Source organism: Oryzias latipes, chromosome 12 (genome assembly GCF_002234675.1).
Source record: "Oryzias latipes chromosome 12, ASM223467v1".
Taxonomy (NCBI): Eukaryota; Metazoa; Chordata; class Actinopteri; order Beloniformes; family Adrianichthyidae; genus Oryzias; species Oryzias latipes.
The window spans coordinates 9,774,297-9,792,595 of NC_019870.2; the positions used below are offsets into that span (position 1 = coordinate 9,774,297).

Below are 18,299 nucleotides of genomic sequence, written 5' to 3' on the forward strand. Positions count from 1 at the left end.
TTTTCTAGCGCAAGTCCGCCACCTACAATTGGAAGAGGCTTGGTGCGAAATGTTGAAACGCCAGTAGTGTGTGTGAATCTCACTCCAGGTTTTTTCTTTCACAGTTCAATTCCGACATATGAAAGAGTTGGTATTTTACAATTCCAGCCAGGCACAAACTAGAATTATTAATTTCTCCTCTATGATCAATTTTCAAACGAATGGCACCTCTGTGTGCTAATGGGGACGTCATACATAAATCACTACCAAATCAGATTCCCTGATTGGTCAAAGTTTGACCTGGTTTAACTGGCAACATGGATTTAATGAAAGCCTGTTTTGTACATAAAGCCCCAAAACAGTGGAAGGAACTTGCGTAGTGACGCATGAACATGAGTTTTAAACGCAGAAGCCCAAAATTTACACAAGTTTACTATAGACTTGCAGAGGGCGGTGTGACCGTAGCTTCAGAGTGGCCAACAGAACCATGCTGCGAGAAATACTGACTCATAATAGGAATGACACCCCAAGTAATGCGAGATCAGGGTGGTGACCAGCATGAACAGAACTTGCAAGACCGTGGTTTTTGCACACAGCGATGAGTCTTCTATCTGTTAAATTTTGAAATCTTGACATGTCTCGTTTCTTAAACTCCAAATGTGTTTTTCACCAATCAAGAGTCAAAGACAGATTAAACGGTTTGGTGTTGGCAGAGGGGATTTGTCTGATTTTTTAATAGATGTGATTAACATGCTAAGCCCTGCTGCTCGTCTCACAAAAACATGTTTCTTACAACTGCAGTAGAAGTGTAATAAACAGGTTTTCAGGAGTCTTTTCAGCAAACTAATCACTTACCAGCATGTTTATTTCATGGCTTAGATTATAAACTCTTAGCAGTTTTTGGAACATACATTTTCATTTAGCACAGAATCTGGAGGTGCGCCTAACATGGCTGTGCCTCAGTCAACTTTGAACTCCTCTAATGGTAGGGGCATTTGGAGGGGTATGGTTGTCCGAAAAGCTAACCCGTTTAATTAATTCCTGTTAAGATAATTGATCTTTTCACTCTTCAATAAAAACTACTTTATTGCTTTACTTATTTTACTTTTTAAATTTAATTAGTTATTGCATAAAGTGCAACCCCCCTGTACAGAACAATAAAAGATATCCCCACATACTTCTAAGACAAAATTCAAGATACTTATGCAACACATAAAGTTATATCAAACATTTGAAACTGACAATAATTTGGTTTTATACTTTTATTTAAACTTCTATTTCCAAAGAAAACTTTACCCCAAAATGACATGTTTATTAAAAAATAATAAAAAGTTTCCCATCTGGAAATGATACTGGTTCATAATCCGTAAGCAATTGTTTTAACACTCCCACCATATATGAATAGATACAAAATAAACATGAAAATAAATAACTTAAGTCTCTAGTTTAACATGCAAATAAAATGACAAATGAATGTGGCAGCTGTAATTACACACACAAAGTCGGATTTTCTTTCAGTCCCAGTTTAAAGTCTCGCCCTAGCTTCCATTCCGAATGCTAACAACAAAGATTAGCTGCAGTCAAAATAAAAAGTAAAAAAGCACATTAAAGGAAATAAATCCGTATGATTCAGGCGGCTAATTTTATTCAGAAATTGTTATTGTGTTTTAAATGTGTTAAAAATGGGCCTAATATAAAGAGTTATAGTGAAACTCCTGCCTATTTCATTTTTACAAACAGCTTTCCTTTGGTGCCCTGCTTTGACCTTAATCTCAAAAAATATTTTACACTCCATATATCTAAGTTGCATACAGCTGCAGCAGTGAGTATATGAATTAATTAATTTTGACCTTTATTTTTATAATCGTAGGGAGAAATATCTTTATTTCTCACCGCCGTCGGTGTGCTGAACCCATCCCAATGGCAAAAGTTTGTGGTAAACCTCGCATTACTACAGGATTGAAAGGAAGCAAATGGGGGAACTGCTAATCTGTACGGATGAAACTTCACAGTGTGGAAGCAGAGGATTTATTCTGATACATGGGGGGAAAGAGGTTGTGCTCCATAAAAAGGAACACTGTCCAGTACAAGGTCGAGGCACTTTCAAAAGGAAATGCTCACCCACACACGCCAAAAAAAAAAAAAGAAAGCCCCCCTCCACTACACACATATCCGTAATTTCCCGGTTCTGAATGGAAACCAGGATGAAGTTTTTCAGCCGGAGTCCATGCTGAACAGTTCGATGCCAGTCGGGATCCAGTACAGGCCGACGCCAGAGTTGAAGACGAGGGACCAGACATAAGGGACGAAGAAGTCCTCCGGCTGGTCTTCTTCCACGTACTTAAACTTGAGTTCGGGAAATTTCTGCTTACACAAGAAAAAAAAAAAAAGAAAATGATCAAAACAAGTGACAACTATTTATATGGGTAATGGGTGATGTTATTCTCACATTGTATCGATCAGTAATTTGACTTCCAGATTGAAGCGCATTTAAAAAGCAAAAGAAAGTTCACCACATGTTATATGAAAGTCTCCATTTACTAAACACAGAATGGTTATAACATGCTGGCCTCTATAGGTGGATTTTATATTTATGGCAATTGATCAAAAATATTTCCTTCTATATTTCATTTTATTTCATATCTGACCCCAAAAGTGGCACATAAATAATGGTGTGCAACTCCAGGTGACTTCAGCTCTACAAAACCCATACTGGCAGTGTTCTGACAGCTGCCAGGCTTTTTTGCTCTGACATTTGCTCTTTGAAACTATTGTTAGAATCTGTCAAGATGGCAGCGTTTATGCAGCCAAAACATAACACCTTACATATTCCATAAAAAGCAATACATCACATGATTGTAATCAAGCTCTACTTGTTTACAGCGGTTGGTTAAGAATGTGTCCTATTTCCTTTACAAGCTCACCTAACCAGTTTGAATGGGATATTTACAGCTACACCTGTTGTGTTTCAGCCTAATGCCTCAGATTTTCTCATGGATTTCTAACACAGATAGCTGAGGTTGGCTTGTCTATCCACTGACCCATGCAAGAAAAAGGAAGAGCCCCGGAAATGTTTGGACTCAATTCAACAGTCTGCAGATTGAAAGATACTAAGATCGTCTGATAAAAATTAATAGAATACATTTTTTTTCCCCTCAAATGTGCTGAAGGCAAACAAGCACATCAATCGGGCCAAACGGAGCATCTGCCAGCCCACCTACTGTAACAGCAGGGAGGCAGCGGAAGAGGGGCATCAATAATAGAAGGGTAACTCATTATATCCTCCTGTCTACACATGTGCACATACGCAGCTCAGTAATCAGTCTGTGGTGAAAGACGGCGGCGGTGGCCTTTATGCGACGCTCCCTATTGAGTCCTGACTGCCTCTATTCACAGCAGCACTATCGGTATCATAATGACACAGACAGAGGGACTTCGGGGTCACAGGACATATGCCCAGCTACCGAGGCTAGACAACACACCGATGCCATTGTGAAGTGGAGACACAATGCAGGAGCTGTATTATCTGCCTGGTATTTGTGTGTAGGTGACTTGTCTCATAGCAGACTGGCTAATCAAATGTTCATACGACACAGTTGTTCAACTCGTACTTATGTTCTTTAGTTGATCAATGTCAGCATATCAAAGCAGGAGTTAGTTAGTAGAGGAACTTTATGAAAAATATAATTATATGAAACAGCAGGTTTTTTTTAAAAAACCTGATGAATCAAAGCCTTTTAAAGTTGACCTAATTATTCAAATAACTTAGATGGTTATCTAGACAATGGCTGAAACGTCAAAGGATTTAAAAATAAAGAATTGTGATAACATTCTGTGACTACACAGCCTCTTACAAAAAACTAAACTCCACTTTAGTGTCATTTTACCATTTAGCTGGCAGACAGAACGGAAAAAATAAAAGATCAGAAAATTCAACACACATTTGGTCAACATTTATCTTTTTGCAGGAAGCTTTCTCATTTTCACTTCTCCAATTTTTAAATCCAAATAACCATTTTTCAACAAATTCCACAAAAATAAAAGCGTGAAATTCTTCTAAAACTAGTTTTCTTTTTTTTAGAATTATTGTTAAATGTCTAAGAGGAAAATCTCTACAAATGTTTTGGATGAAGACTAAAAGACACTTGTACAGTTCATATCGCACAGAGGCTAGGGCAAGTTGACTTAGTCAAGTCTGCACATAGTAGGAAACATGAAAGCTGCTGTTATGCACATTGAATCCGCCAACAACTATGTCTAAAGTTCACTAACACAGTTCTGACTTCCTCTGTACTCATTTCCTGGCAAAGTTCACTCTGACAGCATGGCTCTAGGGAGGCAGTGATTCAAAGCCCTGAAATGACCCTACCCTTTACAAAAAACACTAAACAATAAAAAAAAAAAAATCAGACGAGGAAAAGCTAGCAAAATGTTACAAGAACAATGACAAAAATAAACCAATTGCAGAAAAATCACGAGTTTTTAACAAGTTCCATTCTGATGATAATTGTGTTTTTAACATGTTCTTGTGGCATTTTTCTGATGATGGAGGACATATATAAAGACAATTCAGCTTAAAATTGCATTTCAGAGTATTTCTTTATTCAAATTGTTGTGAATACGGAGCAGATGGAAAAATACCATTTGAAAAATAATTTTTTGGGGATGAAGGAAATAGCCTGGGCAAGTCCCTGCTCCGAGCTCTCAGCAAAAGAGAGGGGAAGAGGGGTGGGGTTGCTTCATGCTAACAGTTCCGCCCACAACTCAGAGGCGAGTTTCTAATGAACTCTTGCCGCTCTGCAGAAACTATGTCCTAGAAAACGACAGGTTGATTTAGGCTTCAAATGGCATTATTGCATATAGACCACTGGGGAGAATTTTCAGAAAAAGAATCCTATATTGTCAATGCACAGAGTACATGATCATTTATATATTTTAAAATAGATCAGAAGATGTTCGAAGTGGGACTTTAAGACGTACCAACAACTTTTTTTTAAGCGAATTACTTCAAAGCTAAAGGTTTTTCTAATAAAAAAATTAATAAATTACTCACATTTCACCAAATAAAAGTACTTTGACAAGAAAAGAAAAAATGTTTCAACATTTTTCCTCTTATGAAGTGGACAAAACCACCAGAGGATTTTTTTTTTTTCCTTAGAAAAAAAATCTTGGATACAGACACGTCTTCCAGTGAAAAACATCCCTTCCAGGCAGGGAATGAAGCATCTCTGATATCCCATAAATCAAATTCCTTTTTTCTACACTGAGGCTTCCTTTTTGTACAGATCTGCTGTGACTCCCTGCTGGCTTTGCTTTCCCTCCCCCTCCGCTGTTTTTTTCTCAGCCTGTGCTGTCTGGGACCACTTGGCCTGGGCTCATATCAGTTAGTTATGGGTCCAGGCGAGTCGGCCCTCGCCCCTGAACACAGACTGACTGGCTGGCCTCATATCTCCACTCAGGACTCTGTGTTCCCTTTTCCTCCTCTGCACACTGCTGGGCTGTCAAAGCTCGTCCAGACAGAGAAGAATGTGGGAAGGGAGCAAATATGAACTTGGAACACGAAAACACATTTGCAAACAGGCACACGAGCACTGAAAGGCTATATTTCAAAAATACTACCATCAACATACTGGTCTTTGATAAAGCTCTTAGTCTAAATAATCCTGTTTAAAATGCAGTACTGTTTGTAAACACACAGTTTGCAACAGTAACAGCTGACCTCTGTCCAAAAAGTACCACAGAGAAAATCTAACCAAATGCTTTCAGGAAATGTTGTTTATGTTCACTTTTCCAATTTCCTGCAGTCATTCTGAAGTGGTCTCTGCAATATTTACTCTTCTACTCAATGTATCAGAGTGGGATTAACTGGTTTTCAGCCTTTTATTCTTGCATAAACAAGGTAAACTACTGCCTTTTTAAGAAATTCAGCCAGTAGATTTCTTATTAATATTACAGGTTTGTAGCTTAATAACAAGTGCGTACACACACAGACATGATTGCCCAGAGTTTGAACTGTAAAGTGAAAATACTGGTGCATATACATTTATAAAAGCTGGTTCGGAAAGTTTGTCTTCTCCTCTATTTCTAATGGGACACATTTGGGGTGATGCTTTTACAGGTTGAGTCCAAGTCTCTTATGGTTGGTCTAACAGTCTTGGTTGACTTTAAATTGACTGCATATTTTGACTGTTTCTGTGTTCAAAGAGGTGCAGTGAGACAAAACTGTAACAACGGCCTTGTGAAGAAAAAAAAAGAAGGAAAAGTTATTCAATTTTTACGAATGAGTGTCAGGGCCACCAAAAAATTAAATAAAAATAAAATTACGAGATTTTAAATCGTAGATTTACAAGAAAAAGACTCGTAATTTTACGAGATAAAGTGGAAGTGAGCAACAGAGCAGCAAGTGAACGCCGCGCAGCAGACCGACTAAACTCAATTGAACAGGTAAGCTGAATGTTTATTGATAGCGTTCCAAATTTTTGGGAGCTCATTTGTTTGATTTATGATTTATCAATGTTTTATTTATTGATGGGTGGTTTTTTGCAGGACCTCAGCAGCCCGATGAAGCTGTCGGTGTCCCTGCACCTGTCCACTTCAATCCTTTCTTCCTCCACCAAAGACAAGATCTCTACGTTTGTGTGATGCTTCCGTCTGAGGAGGAGCACTTTTTGGCATTTTCCACTTTCTAATGCTAATATAACAGACTATTTTCATTCCTCCGTATTGCTTTATGTTGAAACGGGACATTTCATCTGCAGGAGGGGGCGTCTGTAACACTGTTTACTTCCGCATTGGTGTTCGGATGACAGGTTCATGACGTAATGAGACAAATGAACTTCAGGGTGTGTGAATGAAAAGGAAAATAAAGGCTGCAGCGGTACTCTACACTCAAACGTGTCTCTGAACTCCTTATTTTACATATGAAACTCCGCTTTACTGACACTGAACCCCGGATAGCCGGCTCCACTGAAAATAATCTGATTTTGAGTCACCAAAAAGCTCTGAATCTTGTTTTTTTTTATACCTATCCATAAATAAAGCTTCACAAAAGGCTCCACATTTTTCATCTTGAAGCTAGGCTCTGATAAAAGGAAAACTTTGGTGGTATTTCCTCGTTAATCTATGAATTTTTTCCCCCTAAATCTACAAGATTTTAAGTCGTAAATTTACGAGATAAAAACTCGTATGTAGATCCACGCTCAATGCGGCTCCTAAGCTACTGTTGTCAGACATCAGAGCTTCAAAATGGGCTAAACAATGTTTTAAGAGAGAATAGATTAGCAGATTTGACCCTTAGATCATATTATTAACACATACTATGAAAATATAACAAGATATCACTTGTATACAATATATATATATATATATATATTTAAACTTATTTTTTTAGGTTTTTACATTTCTCCAAAAATAGTTTTTAACTATTGATATCTTGACAAGTCAATGTGTATCAAAAGTAGTATAGGTCAGACCTGTAAAGACACAGGTACTAAACAACAGCTGGTCCCCCGAAAAATCCCCTTATAACCCGTCACCTCTGCCCTTCCATGAAGAGCCAGAGAGTCTATGGGCTATCTCTGCTCAATAAAGCAGATTTCAGCTGGATGGGATAATAATACATTCCACAGGCATTACCTCTGACAGTCACACAGCACTGCACACCCTAAAACAACACACAAGCAAAGAGAAAGAATCACAAAGACACTGTTGGGTGACAGGGGTCAATCCTGGGATATTTCCCATCTTCAGATGATTTCTGTCAGCTGGGGACCTAACATGCTCATCTTTTCACTTGTTTCAATGTTTTTAGGACTCGACTGTGATTGTGTCCTAAAAGTTCATTTCACTTCCAACAAAAAAAAAAAGCCTCAGCAGAACAGTTTTTATGATACATTTCTTTTCCTCTAAACATTTTTCTATTTATAAACCAGTTATTCACCAGGGCTGAAAAGTATGTTTTTATTTTATTTTTATTATTAATTAATTGAATTAAATACACAATAAATGAGATAGTAGGCACTGTCTTTAAAAGGTAATTATTATAAGGGAAAATAAAAACGAAGTTCTACAGTTTAAATAATTCTTTTGAAGGTAGTTTACAAATAATTACACAGGAAAAAATACTTTATAGCTTTGTTAAAATTTAAAATATGAACTTATAATTATTACTATAATATTTTTTAAGAAAAACGTTTTTTTTGCAGTTTCCTCCTGAATTTGACAGGTTCATAACTTTTCAGCTGAAAAGAAAAATGTTTTAAGAGTGAGAGCTATTTGTCCTCTTTAAATAATTACAAATGTGATGGGCTTTGAATTGAAGAAAAAATTTCAGAGTTCAGAAAGAGTGCAAACATTCCTTTAAAGTAACATGCCTGGGATAAGATTAACTTAAACTAGCAGTTTCTGTCTCCCATACAGATAAAGAGTCTGAAAAAAAACACATGTGTTCAGCCGTGCCTTACGTTTTGCTTATCAGAGCCCCAAAGCTTGCAGCTCCACTGCAGTGATCTTACACTGATGATGAAGATAGAGAAGATGTGGTTTATATGTTCTCCTGTCTGCTGTAGGCTTGAACCCGTTCAGCTTTTAGACTATTAGAGCTCTGCTGAATTTGAGTTGCAGAAAAAATCTTAAATAAATCAAAGATCTAAAAAGAATATTTAATTGGCAGAGTTTAGAAATAAAGGAAAAAAATATAAACAGTTGCAAAAAGATGTTGGGGGAAAATGACATTTTCTCTAGTAGAAGTGATTTTGCTATGAAAAGAGCTTTGACAGAATATGAGCACTTTTCAAATGCTTTATCAAAATATTTACACATCGACTTTACTAAATAATTAAAAATTATGACTTTTTTTGTATTTTAGTTTAAAAAAACAGTGTCTTTGGTGTTTTTCATTTTCTCATGATGGAGAACATGTTTTAAGAAAATTTAGATCAAAATTGCATTTCTAAGAATTTCCTTATTCAAATCTTTGTGAATCAGGAGCAGTTTGAAAATGTCAACTAGAAAATACGCTCCATTTTTAAAGCTCTTAGCAACAGGTAGGGGAAGAGGGGGACGTGTTGGTCGACCCCCAACTCAGAGGCTAATTTCTAATGAACTATTGCTGCTCTGCAGGAACTATGTCCAAAAAAAACCCACCCAGTTTCTTTGATTTTAACTAAATAACACAATAATTATAATAAAAAGATCACTAGGAACTTTTTAAAAATAGCTGAAAAGATGATCAGAGTTGGTCTATGAAGAAAAACAGTCACAGCCTGCAATAATATTGCTGATAAACCACACCATCTTTCAAGAAGGCAGCATACTCGCGCATGAGAAAGTCCGATACGAGTATGCTGCCTTCTTGAAAAATACAGCAGCTTGGCATTTCTGTGGGCTAAAGGGTCACTTCATCAGCTGAGCCCTCGTCCTTTCAATGCTCGCATGCAATCCACATTATGATGAGTCTCATGTTGACTAATTAGGGTAATTGCTTGACAGGTCAGTGCCCTTCCAGTGAGCTGCACTCAGAGGCTACTGTGGTCCTTTCGGAGTCAAATCCACTTGAGCTCCATAGTTTCAAACAATTAAATAGGACCCATGAATGTAGAGAACAGCAGCTCTTCCTATACAATGCGGTTAAATGTGCTGAATGACATTGATTGGTCGATCCGTGGCCTAAAAACACTGCTGTCAGACACATGGCCGTTGGAGCTGCGCTGCTGTCCCTCTACCAATCTATCAAGCTATTGTTGTGCTTCAAGTTTCCGTCTTCTGTTTGAATGCCACTGCTGTGATCCTGGTGATACACGAGGAAACTGATGTTACCGTTGACCAATTAACATCAGATATTTGGAACTTTTATAGGAAAAAAAGAGAGAGAAAAAAATGTTTGTTTATGAAAATAATAATATTAACACCTAAGAGCTTTTCAGAGATATATGAGTGATAATATTCGAGTAATTACTGATGTGAAACAAACAATGTGTCCAACTCTTATTCTTTGTCATTTAAGCAACACACAGATCCATCCATGTTGCCTCTGGGTGTTTCAGAGAAGCAGAAATGACATCCCATTGGGAGCTGAAGCTGTACTGTTGTGACTAATCAAACATACAAATGATCAAATTGGTCCTAAATGGCAGCAATCAGAAGTCCTGGATAATTTCATTACTCATGCAGTTAACTGCATCATCAGTCCATCAAATCTGCATGTTTTTACACACTGGAGATTGTAATTAAAAAGGGAGGTTTGTCGTAGAAATGGATCCCTCTCTAAAATTCAAGCACAGAGCTTGAATTTTTTAAATTTTATTGTTTTTATGCACAGCACTTTGAGTGACATGTGTTGTTGTAAAAGTGCTTTATAAATAAAGGTTGATTTGATTTGATTTCAGATATCAATCATTCAGTTTTAAAGGAAGATTTTCTTTGATTCTGACTAAGAAAAAACAAATTTTACTCCTTACATAAATCCAACTGTAAAACAGTCGAGCTTTTTGTTTTCTTTTTTTTTTTTTACATTTTTTGAAACATTTCTGCAAAAAACAAACAGGAGAGCTCTGCTGCACACTGTTTGGCTTGAGAAATGCTAACAAAACAATACCAGCACCTAGGCTACTCAGATGTGTCAATTACTGCACAAGAGCAAGAACTCCCTGCTGAAATGGCGAATCCAAGTCTGTTTTTCAAAACGGATCATCTTTACTTCTTCGTCCGACCAGTCCTCTCCTTGAACACCAATCTGCACTTTTCTGAGCAATTCCCAGTTCATCGATAATTCCACCAAACATTCATCTCAAATATGGATTTTCAGATTGAGGGGCTGAGTAGCAGGATGAGCTCATAAGATGAAGAGGAGCAAGAAGAGGACAGACAGCTGTTTATTTGAATGATGGAACCATCAGATGGTGAAGATTCTCCCGGAGGAGACATTGCCCCGCTATTCTTCACCCAGTGGAACTGGAAAGCACTCAGATGGTTGGAGACTTGCTGCGCGGCGCAACAACACTTGCAGATGCAGCCTCGCTCTTCAGATGTCTAAACCTTGGCCACTGACGAATGTACAAAGACTGAAAAGATACACACACACTCATGCATCATATGCACCTATGGGCTATATGCGTTTTAAAGCAACACTCCTGTTGAAGGACAAAGCAAGGTTATCCATATGACTTCATGTGTAATTCTATGGCTTTATGGCCAGCCAACATTAGGGCTTCAAAGTGATCCAAAAAGAGACTCGTGGCCTTGTACAATTCCTCCTTCACATTGGCCTGCTAGACAAATGCCTTGCAGCCAGCCGTCAAGTACAGAACATGAAACACATGATGAAACATGCAATTAAGAGCTTCTTTGCTGGTGAGGGGCCAAACGTAGAGACGTATTATATCGGTGATGAATGGGGGAGCACTGGGAGGGGAGGGGTTAAGGAGGGTTGGGTAACAAGGCATGATGGCAGATTTATATCTACACCCACCCCCTACTGGAGTTCATGTGTGCAAGACAGCCCGCCCCAAAGCGTCCGATCTCCTTGAAATGACATTACATGTTCGCATGTAGCGGGCCGGCAGAGATGAAACGGTGATAAGCATTAATGCTAATGAAAGTTAAGCCTTGGCCTTCTGTCCCAAGCTCCACTCCGTCCTTCTCCTTTTTACCTGTCCATGTCAACGGACTTTCTTATCTTCAAGGATCATGCAACTTTCTAATATGCTTTACTATCTTTGACAAGATACGGTGTGTTATCCTATACAAGGGTTCTGCAACCGTCAACCCCTTAAAGAGCCATTCGGGTTGATTTCTTAATGACCACAACCTAGAAGGAACCACTTAGTCCAACTTCACCCTTAAAAATAATACATTTATGTCATTGTTACTATTATAATACATAAAAATGGGCTAGTTTTTTGGCATAAATCAAACACTAACATGTAAAGAAAATGGTCTTTAAAAAAAAAAAGAAGAAATAGTTTTTTAGTGTGATTTCAGCAGTAACTTAAAAAAAACACAAAAGACAGTTTATTTTACCATTTGTGGTGCACTTCTGCCAAAACAAAATCAGAGCTAATTCAGTGACCCTTTAGCATATTTTTTTCAGCCATAAGGCATCCTTAAAATTCTTGAAAGTCCACCTTAGGACTGATGCTTCTTAAGTATGAAATGTGGCTGAGCTTAGTTACTTTTTCCAAATGATTGTTTTAGTGGTAAACGGTGCTCAAACATTTGTCAAAATGTTTTAGTTGACCTTTTTTAAACTACGAAGTAGCACTTCATGATGGATTGTTGGAGTATTATGGCTACTGCAGTCAGGAGCCTGGTGAAGTGACACGTACTGTTCATCAACTATTTGTGAATGAGTTAGATAAGTTTGAGTTTTTTTTTTACTTTATTACTTTACAATTACTTTTTCAAAAGAAAAACCTTATTTTTCTTTATCCAGAGAGCCACTATGGAGGGGGTGAAAGAGCCACATGTGGCTCCGGAGCCTCAGGTTGCAGACCGCTGTCCTATACAATGAATCAAGTTGTTCTTCCTTATAGACTTTTTAGAGTGTCTGTACTCTCACACTTTCACTGATTCCACGTTACCTTTAGTCTGTCTTTAGGCAGGGCCTGAACTCCTTTCATGATGACCTCCTGAACTCTCTCCACCGACAGGTCACTTCCAGCCTGCTCCAGACGCTGACTGAAGAAGCCAATGACCTGAAAGCCAATCCACAGGGAACTCTCACACAGACTGATAGACTGACAAAGAAAAAGTGCTTTTTTCAACAAAAATTGTCCAGAAAAACATATACTATACTAGGTTGATGAGTTATGTCTATTTCAAATCCTATTTAATGTACTTTACTTGCTATAATCACCAATCTTGCCCATGTGACATATAAATACATTCAATCTTTGCATTTGAACAGCATTTCGTGTTTGAATGACAGAATCCTGGTGCTTAAACAGACTGATGATGCCATTAATGGTATACATCTAATGTTAGTGAAGGCCTTTACATGACATGATCAATACCAGTTATTTATTTCATGTAAATATGGGTTCAGCAATATTTCGCGTAGCTTACCGGTATTTAAAAATAAGAGAGAAAAGCAATGCAACAAATAAAAAAACTACAGAAAAGTATACTTTTCTCAGGAAATAAACATATTTACAGGCCATTGGTTTAAAGCAGATGTTCCTAAAATCAGAAAGATTAATATTAGACTAATCAGTCATATTATCAAGTAACAAAATTTTAATAGACTTTTGCCTTGAATAGTGAGGATTAATTAAGCATTTAGGAGGGACTTAAAAAAATGTTGAAAGATTAAAAGATAAGGTGTGAATTCAGTTTTTCTTAAGCAAATTTAAATAAAATATTTATACATTTTTAAATATACCTGAAAACTCTTCAGAATAATTAATTTCATCCAATTAAAAACAAGATAAAGCTTCTAAATAAATCTACAATCAATTTTTTTCCTTTTTTTTTATGAAACAAATGTGGGCTTAGAATCTTTAACCCTGCACATGCTCGGTATGGTCATACAGCAACTATAAAATGTACATTTTTTTCCATTAACGCATGTACCAAATCTCCCTCTTCAACAGATTTTCTTTAGAATTATTTAATGCTTTGGAAAAAAGCCTAGGGGAGGCTGCAATAATTGAAGATTTCTAGTGAGCTTGCCTCCCTCATACTTATGGATGGCCATGCACGCGGCAACCCCCATTCCATCCCATCCCATCTCCCCCCACCCAACACACAACATTACTTCGAGACATGGCCTCGTGACTCAAGGAGCTGATTGATTCATTGATACCACTTTGTTTCAAAGGGCCCACCATGCCTTAGAATTCAGCTTCCATCTGTTCCCAGATATGACTGGAGGACACTGAAGGAAAATCTTTACAACATCGATTCTTGTAATAATTTCAGCCGAGCAGCCAATACCCCGAGTGCGTCAAAGGTGCAGGCCTCCCTCTGCTCTTAATATTCAGAGTGACTGACCGTGTCGAGGTTCTGCATGATGTCCTGGAAGGACGGGTGCATCCTGAACTGCTCAAAGAGCTCCCTCTTGTAGAGCAGGGCGTACACCAGGTTGGGGTTGTGGTGCAGAGAGTTGCACAGACAAGAGTTAATGATTTCCAGCATCATGCGGATCACCTCCTCAATCACACTCAGATCCTGTGCCTGGGGAGAAGAGAGATGTAAAGGTTAATTGGTTTCCCACTACACTTGTTTCACTTGTTATGTTGCCTTTAAATGATTGTCTCCTGGTAGATTAGATCAGCAGGAAGGAAAACACAGAGATTAAAAAATGGCAGCGACAGAAGAGTGAAGCAGAATAAGGATGACTGTCAGCAAAGGTTTTCGCTGCACATAGAAAGACAATTTTATGAGCTATATGACTAAGATATTCCACAGTATTTCATGACAGGTTGACTACAGAATCTGTTTTGCTTTTGCGGAGTTTTATTGTAAAAACAACTTTTTATAGTTTATAAATTTTTTGCCAAATACAAATTCACATTAAATATCCTTTGTGAGTAAACAAACTATTTTTGGAGCCACATCTTATAGGAAGTCCAAAAATAATAATTTTAAGATCCACTTAAATCAGAAAATCCTCTATATGCTTTAAATAATTAGTCTAACGGAACTACTCTGATTGTAAAAATGAAACACAAAAGGATTAAAAGTGATCCAACAGGGAGTTGGATGTAAAAGAAAACTTCTTTAATTATTAAAATCTACAATTTATATACAAAAAAATCAACAAAAATACATTTTCTGCTCTAAAATGTGATCTCGAGCTTCCAGATAAATGATTTAATCTTGTCCTTTAGTTACTGTGTTCATAACAAAGAGTCTAGAGGCCAGACAGACGCCAGTGGGGAAAGATAAGTTCCTGCTTGGTGGGTTTCATGGTGGCACGCAAAGAAAGAAAAAAACAAACAGTGTGGGAAAAAGAAAAATCTGTAAAAAGATGAAACCAGACAGTGGTAAAATAGTAAATACAGCTCAACATAAAGAAGATTGATTTTTTTGTAGGCAAAGAAAAAGTTATCATTTAGTAGTTTTTCAGATAGAAACCTCACGTCAAGCAAAAAAAAAAAAACAGAAAAAAACACAAAACAGATCACAAATACAAATTAAATGCGGAAGACAGATTATTGTTGAGGCTTTTATTAGTAAAAAAAAAAAAAAAAGCTATGAGCCCCACGATATAGCAAAATATTGCCGCACATTCAATCAGTGAGTATCGATTGTGTGTTACCAAAAGGGCCTTAAGGTTAGTGCGCTAATGCTGAATCAAAGAATCAAAGACCCTGACTAAGAAATCAAAACAGAACATTTAACGAAGCTCATCTGAATGCAAAAGACATTTGATAATATGGGTATAAAGGTTGACTAAACTCCATTTTAATGAGGCCACTTTCAGAACTGATCATGAATCTGCATGTCAAAAATGAACGACTCTTATTGTGGTTTCAACATAAAAGAAAATCATATTTACAAAGTAGTGTGTGACAGTGAGTCAACCTAAAGGTAAAGCTACAATACAGACTTTAGCCTTGGGGGAAAGCATTCCCTCTCTGAGTGAATAGAAAGGTAAAAGGAATAAAAGATTAAAGAGTTAAATCTAAATGTAGCAGACTGCCCTAAAAAATACTTTTAAATGCTTTGTTGCTTAGTTGATGTCTGTCCATCTTAATGAGGACTCAGCTCAGGTAAATCAAACATTGCAAATGTCTGTAAGCATAGACATACAAACTACTACTTTAAATCTAAAAACCAAGAATCTAACTGATAACAAGCACCCATAAATGAAGAGTGCATTAAAGTTATAAAGAAATAATGAAATGGAGAAAATCCGAATGAGCAGTATAAAAACTTTAAAGTCCCACTCAGCATTTGATTGATTTCCATAGTGTTGCCAGTGATCTCTGGCTGCACGGTGGCGCAGTGGTTAGCGCTCTTGCCTCACAGCAAGAAGGCCCCCGGTTCAAGTCCCGGCTGGGGGACCTGAAAAACACATCAACAGGGGACCTTTCTGTGTGGAGTTTGCATGTTCTCCCCATGCATGCGTGGGTTTTCTCCGGGATCTCCGGCTTCCTCCCACCGTCCAAAAACATGCTTCATAGGTTGATTGGCAACTCTAAATTGTCCATAGGTGTGAGTGTGAGAGTGAATGGATGTGTGATTGAGGATATTCTACCCTGCGACAGACTGGCGACCAGTCCAGGGCATCCCTTGCCTACGCCCAAGTGGCCGGGATAGGCTCCGGCAACCCCGTGACCCCGAAAGGGAATAAACGGTAAAGAAGATGAATGAATGAATGAATGCCAGTGATCTCTCAGTTATGATTATGCTGTTTTTGGTCAAGATAAAAACAAAACGGTTGTTTTATAGGACATAGTTTCCGCAGAGCGCTGGAACTTCATTCAAAATTCACTCCACCCCTCCGGTTAGCTTACAGCCCCTCACTCCTCAATCTAACAAATTAAGTGAAATAAAAATGGTGAGCAAAGCCACTCAGCCGTACAGTTCTGATCCAGGTTCCAGGTCAGACGAAGGAAAACAAAGACGTACATGGATCAATTTGTCTGCAAGTGGATGCATCAGAAAGGAGCAGAGCAGGGAGCTTTTGGCACAATCAGCGTGATTTCTACATCCCATTTTTTTCTTCAAACAGCACTTTTTCATGTGCTACTGGTTGACAACGATTTAAATAAATAAAAAAATCCGCAAATACTCAAAATCTTCTTCCCAACTGTCCTTCATCATCAGAAAATGCCAAAAGAACATGTAAAAAAAACACCACTATTTTTATCGGAGTGGGTCTTAAACCTCATTCATTCTTTTCCGTAGACTGCAATCATCAGCAGCTTCCTCTGTTTTGCATCTACAATACATATCAGGACTTAAAGAAAACTAAATAAATAAATGAATACAGTGCAGCACATGTACTCCTCTTTTAATAGTATAATTCTTATAGAAAATCTTCAACAAATATAAACTAAATATTTTAATCCCAGCTAAGCACTGATCCAAAAATATTTTAGCATTAAAACAACATTGCTGTTAGTATTCGATATGTCAAATGTTTGTTTTATTCCTGAATAATGTTTGTGCTAAACATCATTAATCTGACAACGACCTGATTTTCAACCCCGTCTTTTTCAGAACAGAAACGTGGCAAGACAGCCATTACAAAGCCGCAAGTCCACCTCTGATTTGGGCTAAGCCTCTGTAACAAAACTGCATGTGGTAGCATTTTATATTCCACCTTCAAAAATCTGTGCTTTTGTAAAGTATTCCTTATCCTAAAAACATCTTTGCTTGTTGTGTGGTCTTTTTCTTTTTAAATATGCGCAAGAACACAGCGAGTTCTTAGCCAGGGGCATTAAAGTAATTGTACATAAGAGTATTCTGTTGTGCACAGGCGTGAATTAGACTTGCAGCACAGATGCAAACTCTGCTTTGCACCAATTTTTCGACAAGCTGGCCCGAGAAGGTGTGCAGAGTTTCCTCGCGCAGACACAAAGAAACTGGAGGGTGACAGATGAGCAAGTAATAATGAGGACCGATTGTATGTCTGAAAGGCAGAGGTGGCTTTTGAGAGCTCGAATCCTCTGCCAAAGCTAGGTCTGCTCTCCTCTGTTCTGCAGTGGCAGGCCATAATTAGACAGAGAGCTGGGACACATGCGAGAGACAACTCAGTAGGAGGAAGAGGAGGCAGAATAAAGAAGAGAGGGGACAAAAATGGGAGCATAGAAAATAAGAGTAGGAGAGAATTGATGGAGAAGGCGAACATGATGTGGAGGAGGCAAAAGCAGGAGTGGAAAGCAGAGTAGGAGTGAGGGATGTCTAGTGTGTTTGTTCTCTAGCTCAGCACCCAGCTTAATTAGATTAGTCTGGCAGGAAAAAAAGCCACACTGGGGAATTCAGGTCACATGAAAATAGGCTAGCTAGACGTCTGCCTGGCCCTGCGTGTATGTTTGTCAAGTGGATGAGATTAAGAGGTCCATGGTCTACTTGAAACCCAGACAGGATTTAAATGTCTTGCTTTCTGCTCCTTCTATACTCTACTGCCCTCTGATCGTCTCTACTTACCCCCCCCAAATAAATATATAAATAAATAAAAAACCCATCTTGGAGCTGCCAGACAGCAACCAATGCCTTCGCTTGATTGAATGACACCCTTTCTAAAAAAAAAAAAGATTTCTCCACTCCCCCCCCCTTCCTCTTTGCTCCCACTCACGCATTCGTGCAATTTTCCAGTCTCGGTTGCTGCATTGCCCTTTAGTCACGAGCACTTCTGCCACTTTTCATGT

At 38.1% G+C, this 18,299-nt stretch overlaps 1 protein-coding gene across 2 annotated transcripts in view; it reads right to left on the minus strand.

The window, feature by feature from the left end:
• Positions 1 to 1,226: 1,226 nt before the first annotated feature.
• The window catches only part of dym (dymeclin), a 44,486-nt gene continuing 27,413 nt past the window's right edge, over positions 1,227 to 18,299 (minus strand). For both annotated transcript variants that reach the window (XM_023961045.1, XM_023961044.1), the window contains exons 15-17: positions 13,969 to 14,151; positions 12,558 to 12,671; positions 1,227 to 2,343 (exon numbers count right to left, since the gene is read on the minus strand). In XM_023961045.1, the coding sequence (XP_023816813.1) occupies positions 2,194 to 2,343; positions 12,558 to 12,671; positions 13,969 to 14,151 (447 nt within the window). In that variant the 3' untranslated portion in view covers positions 1,227 to 2,193. The remainder of the gene's footprint in view (positions 2,344 to 12,557; positions 12,672 to 13,968; positions 14,152 to 18,299) is intronic.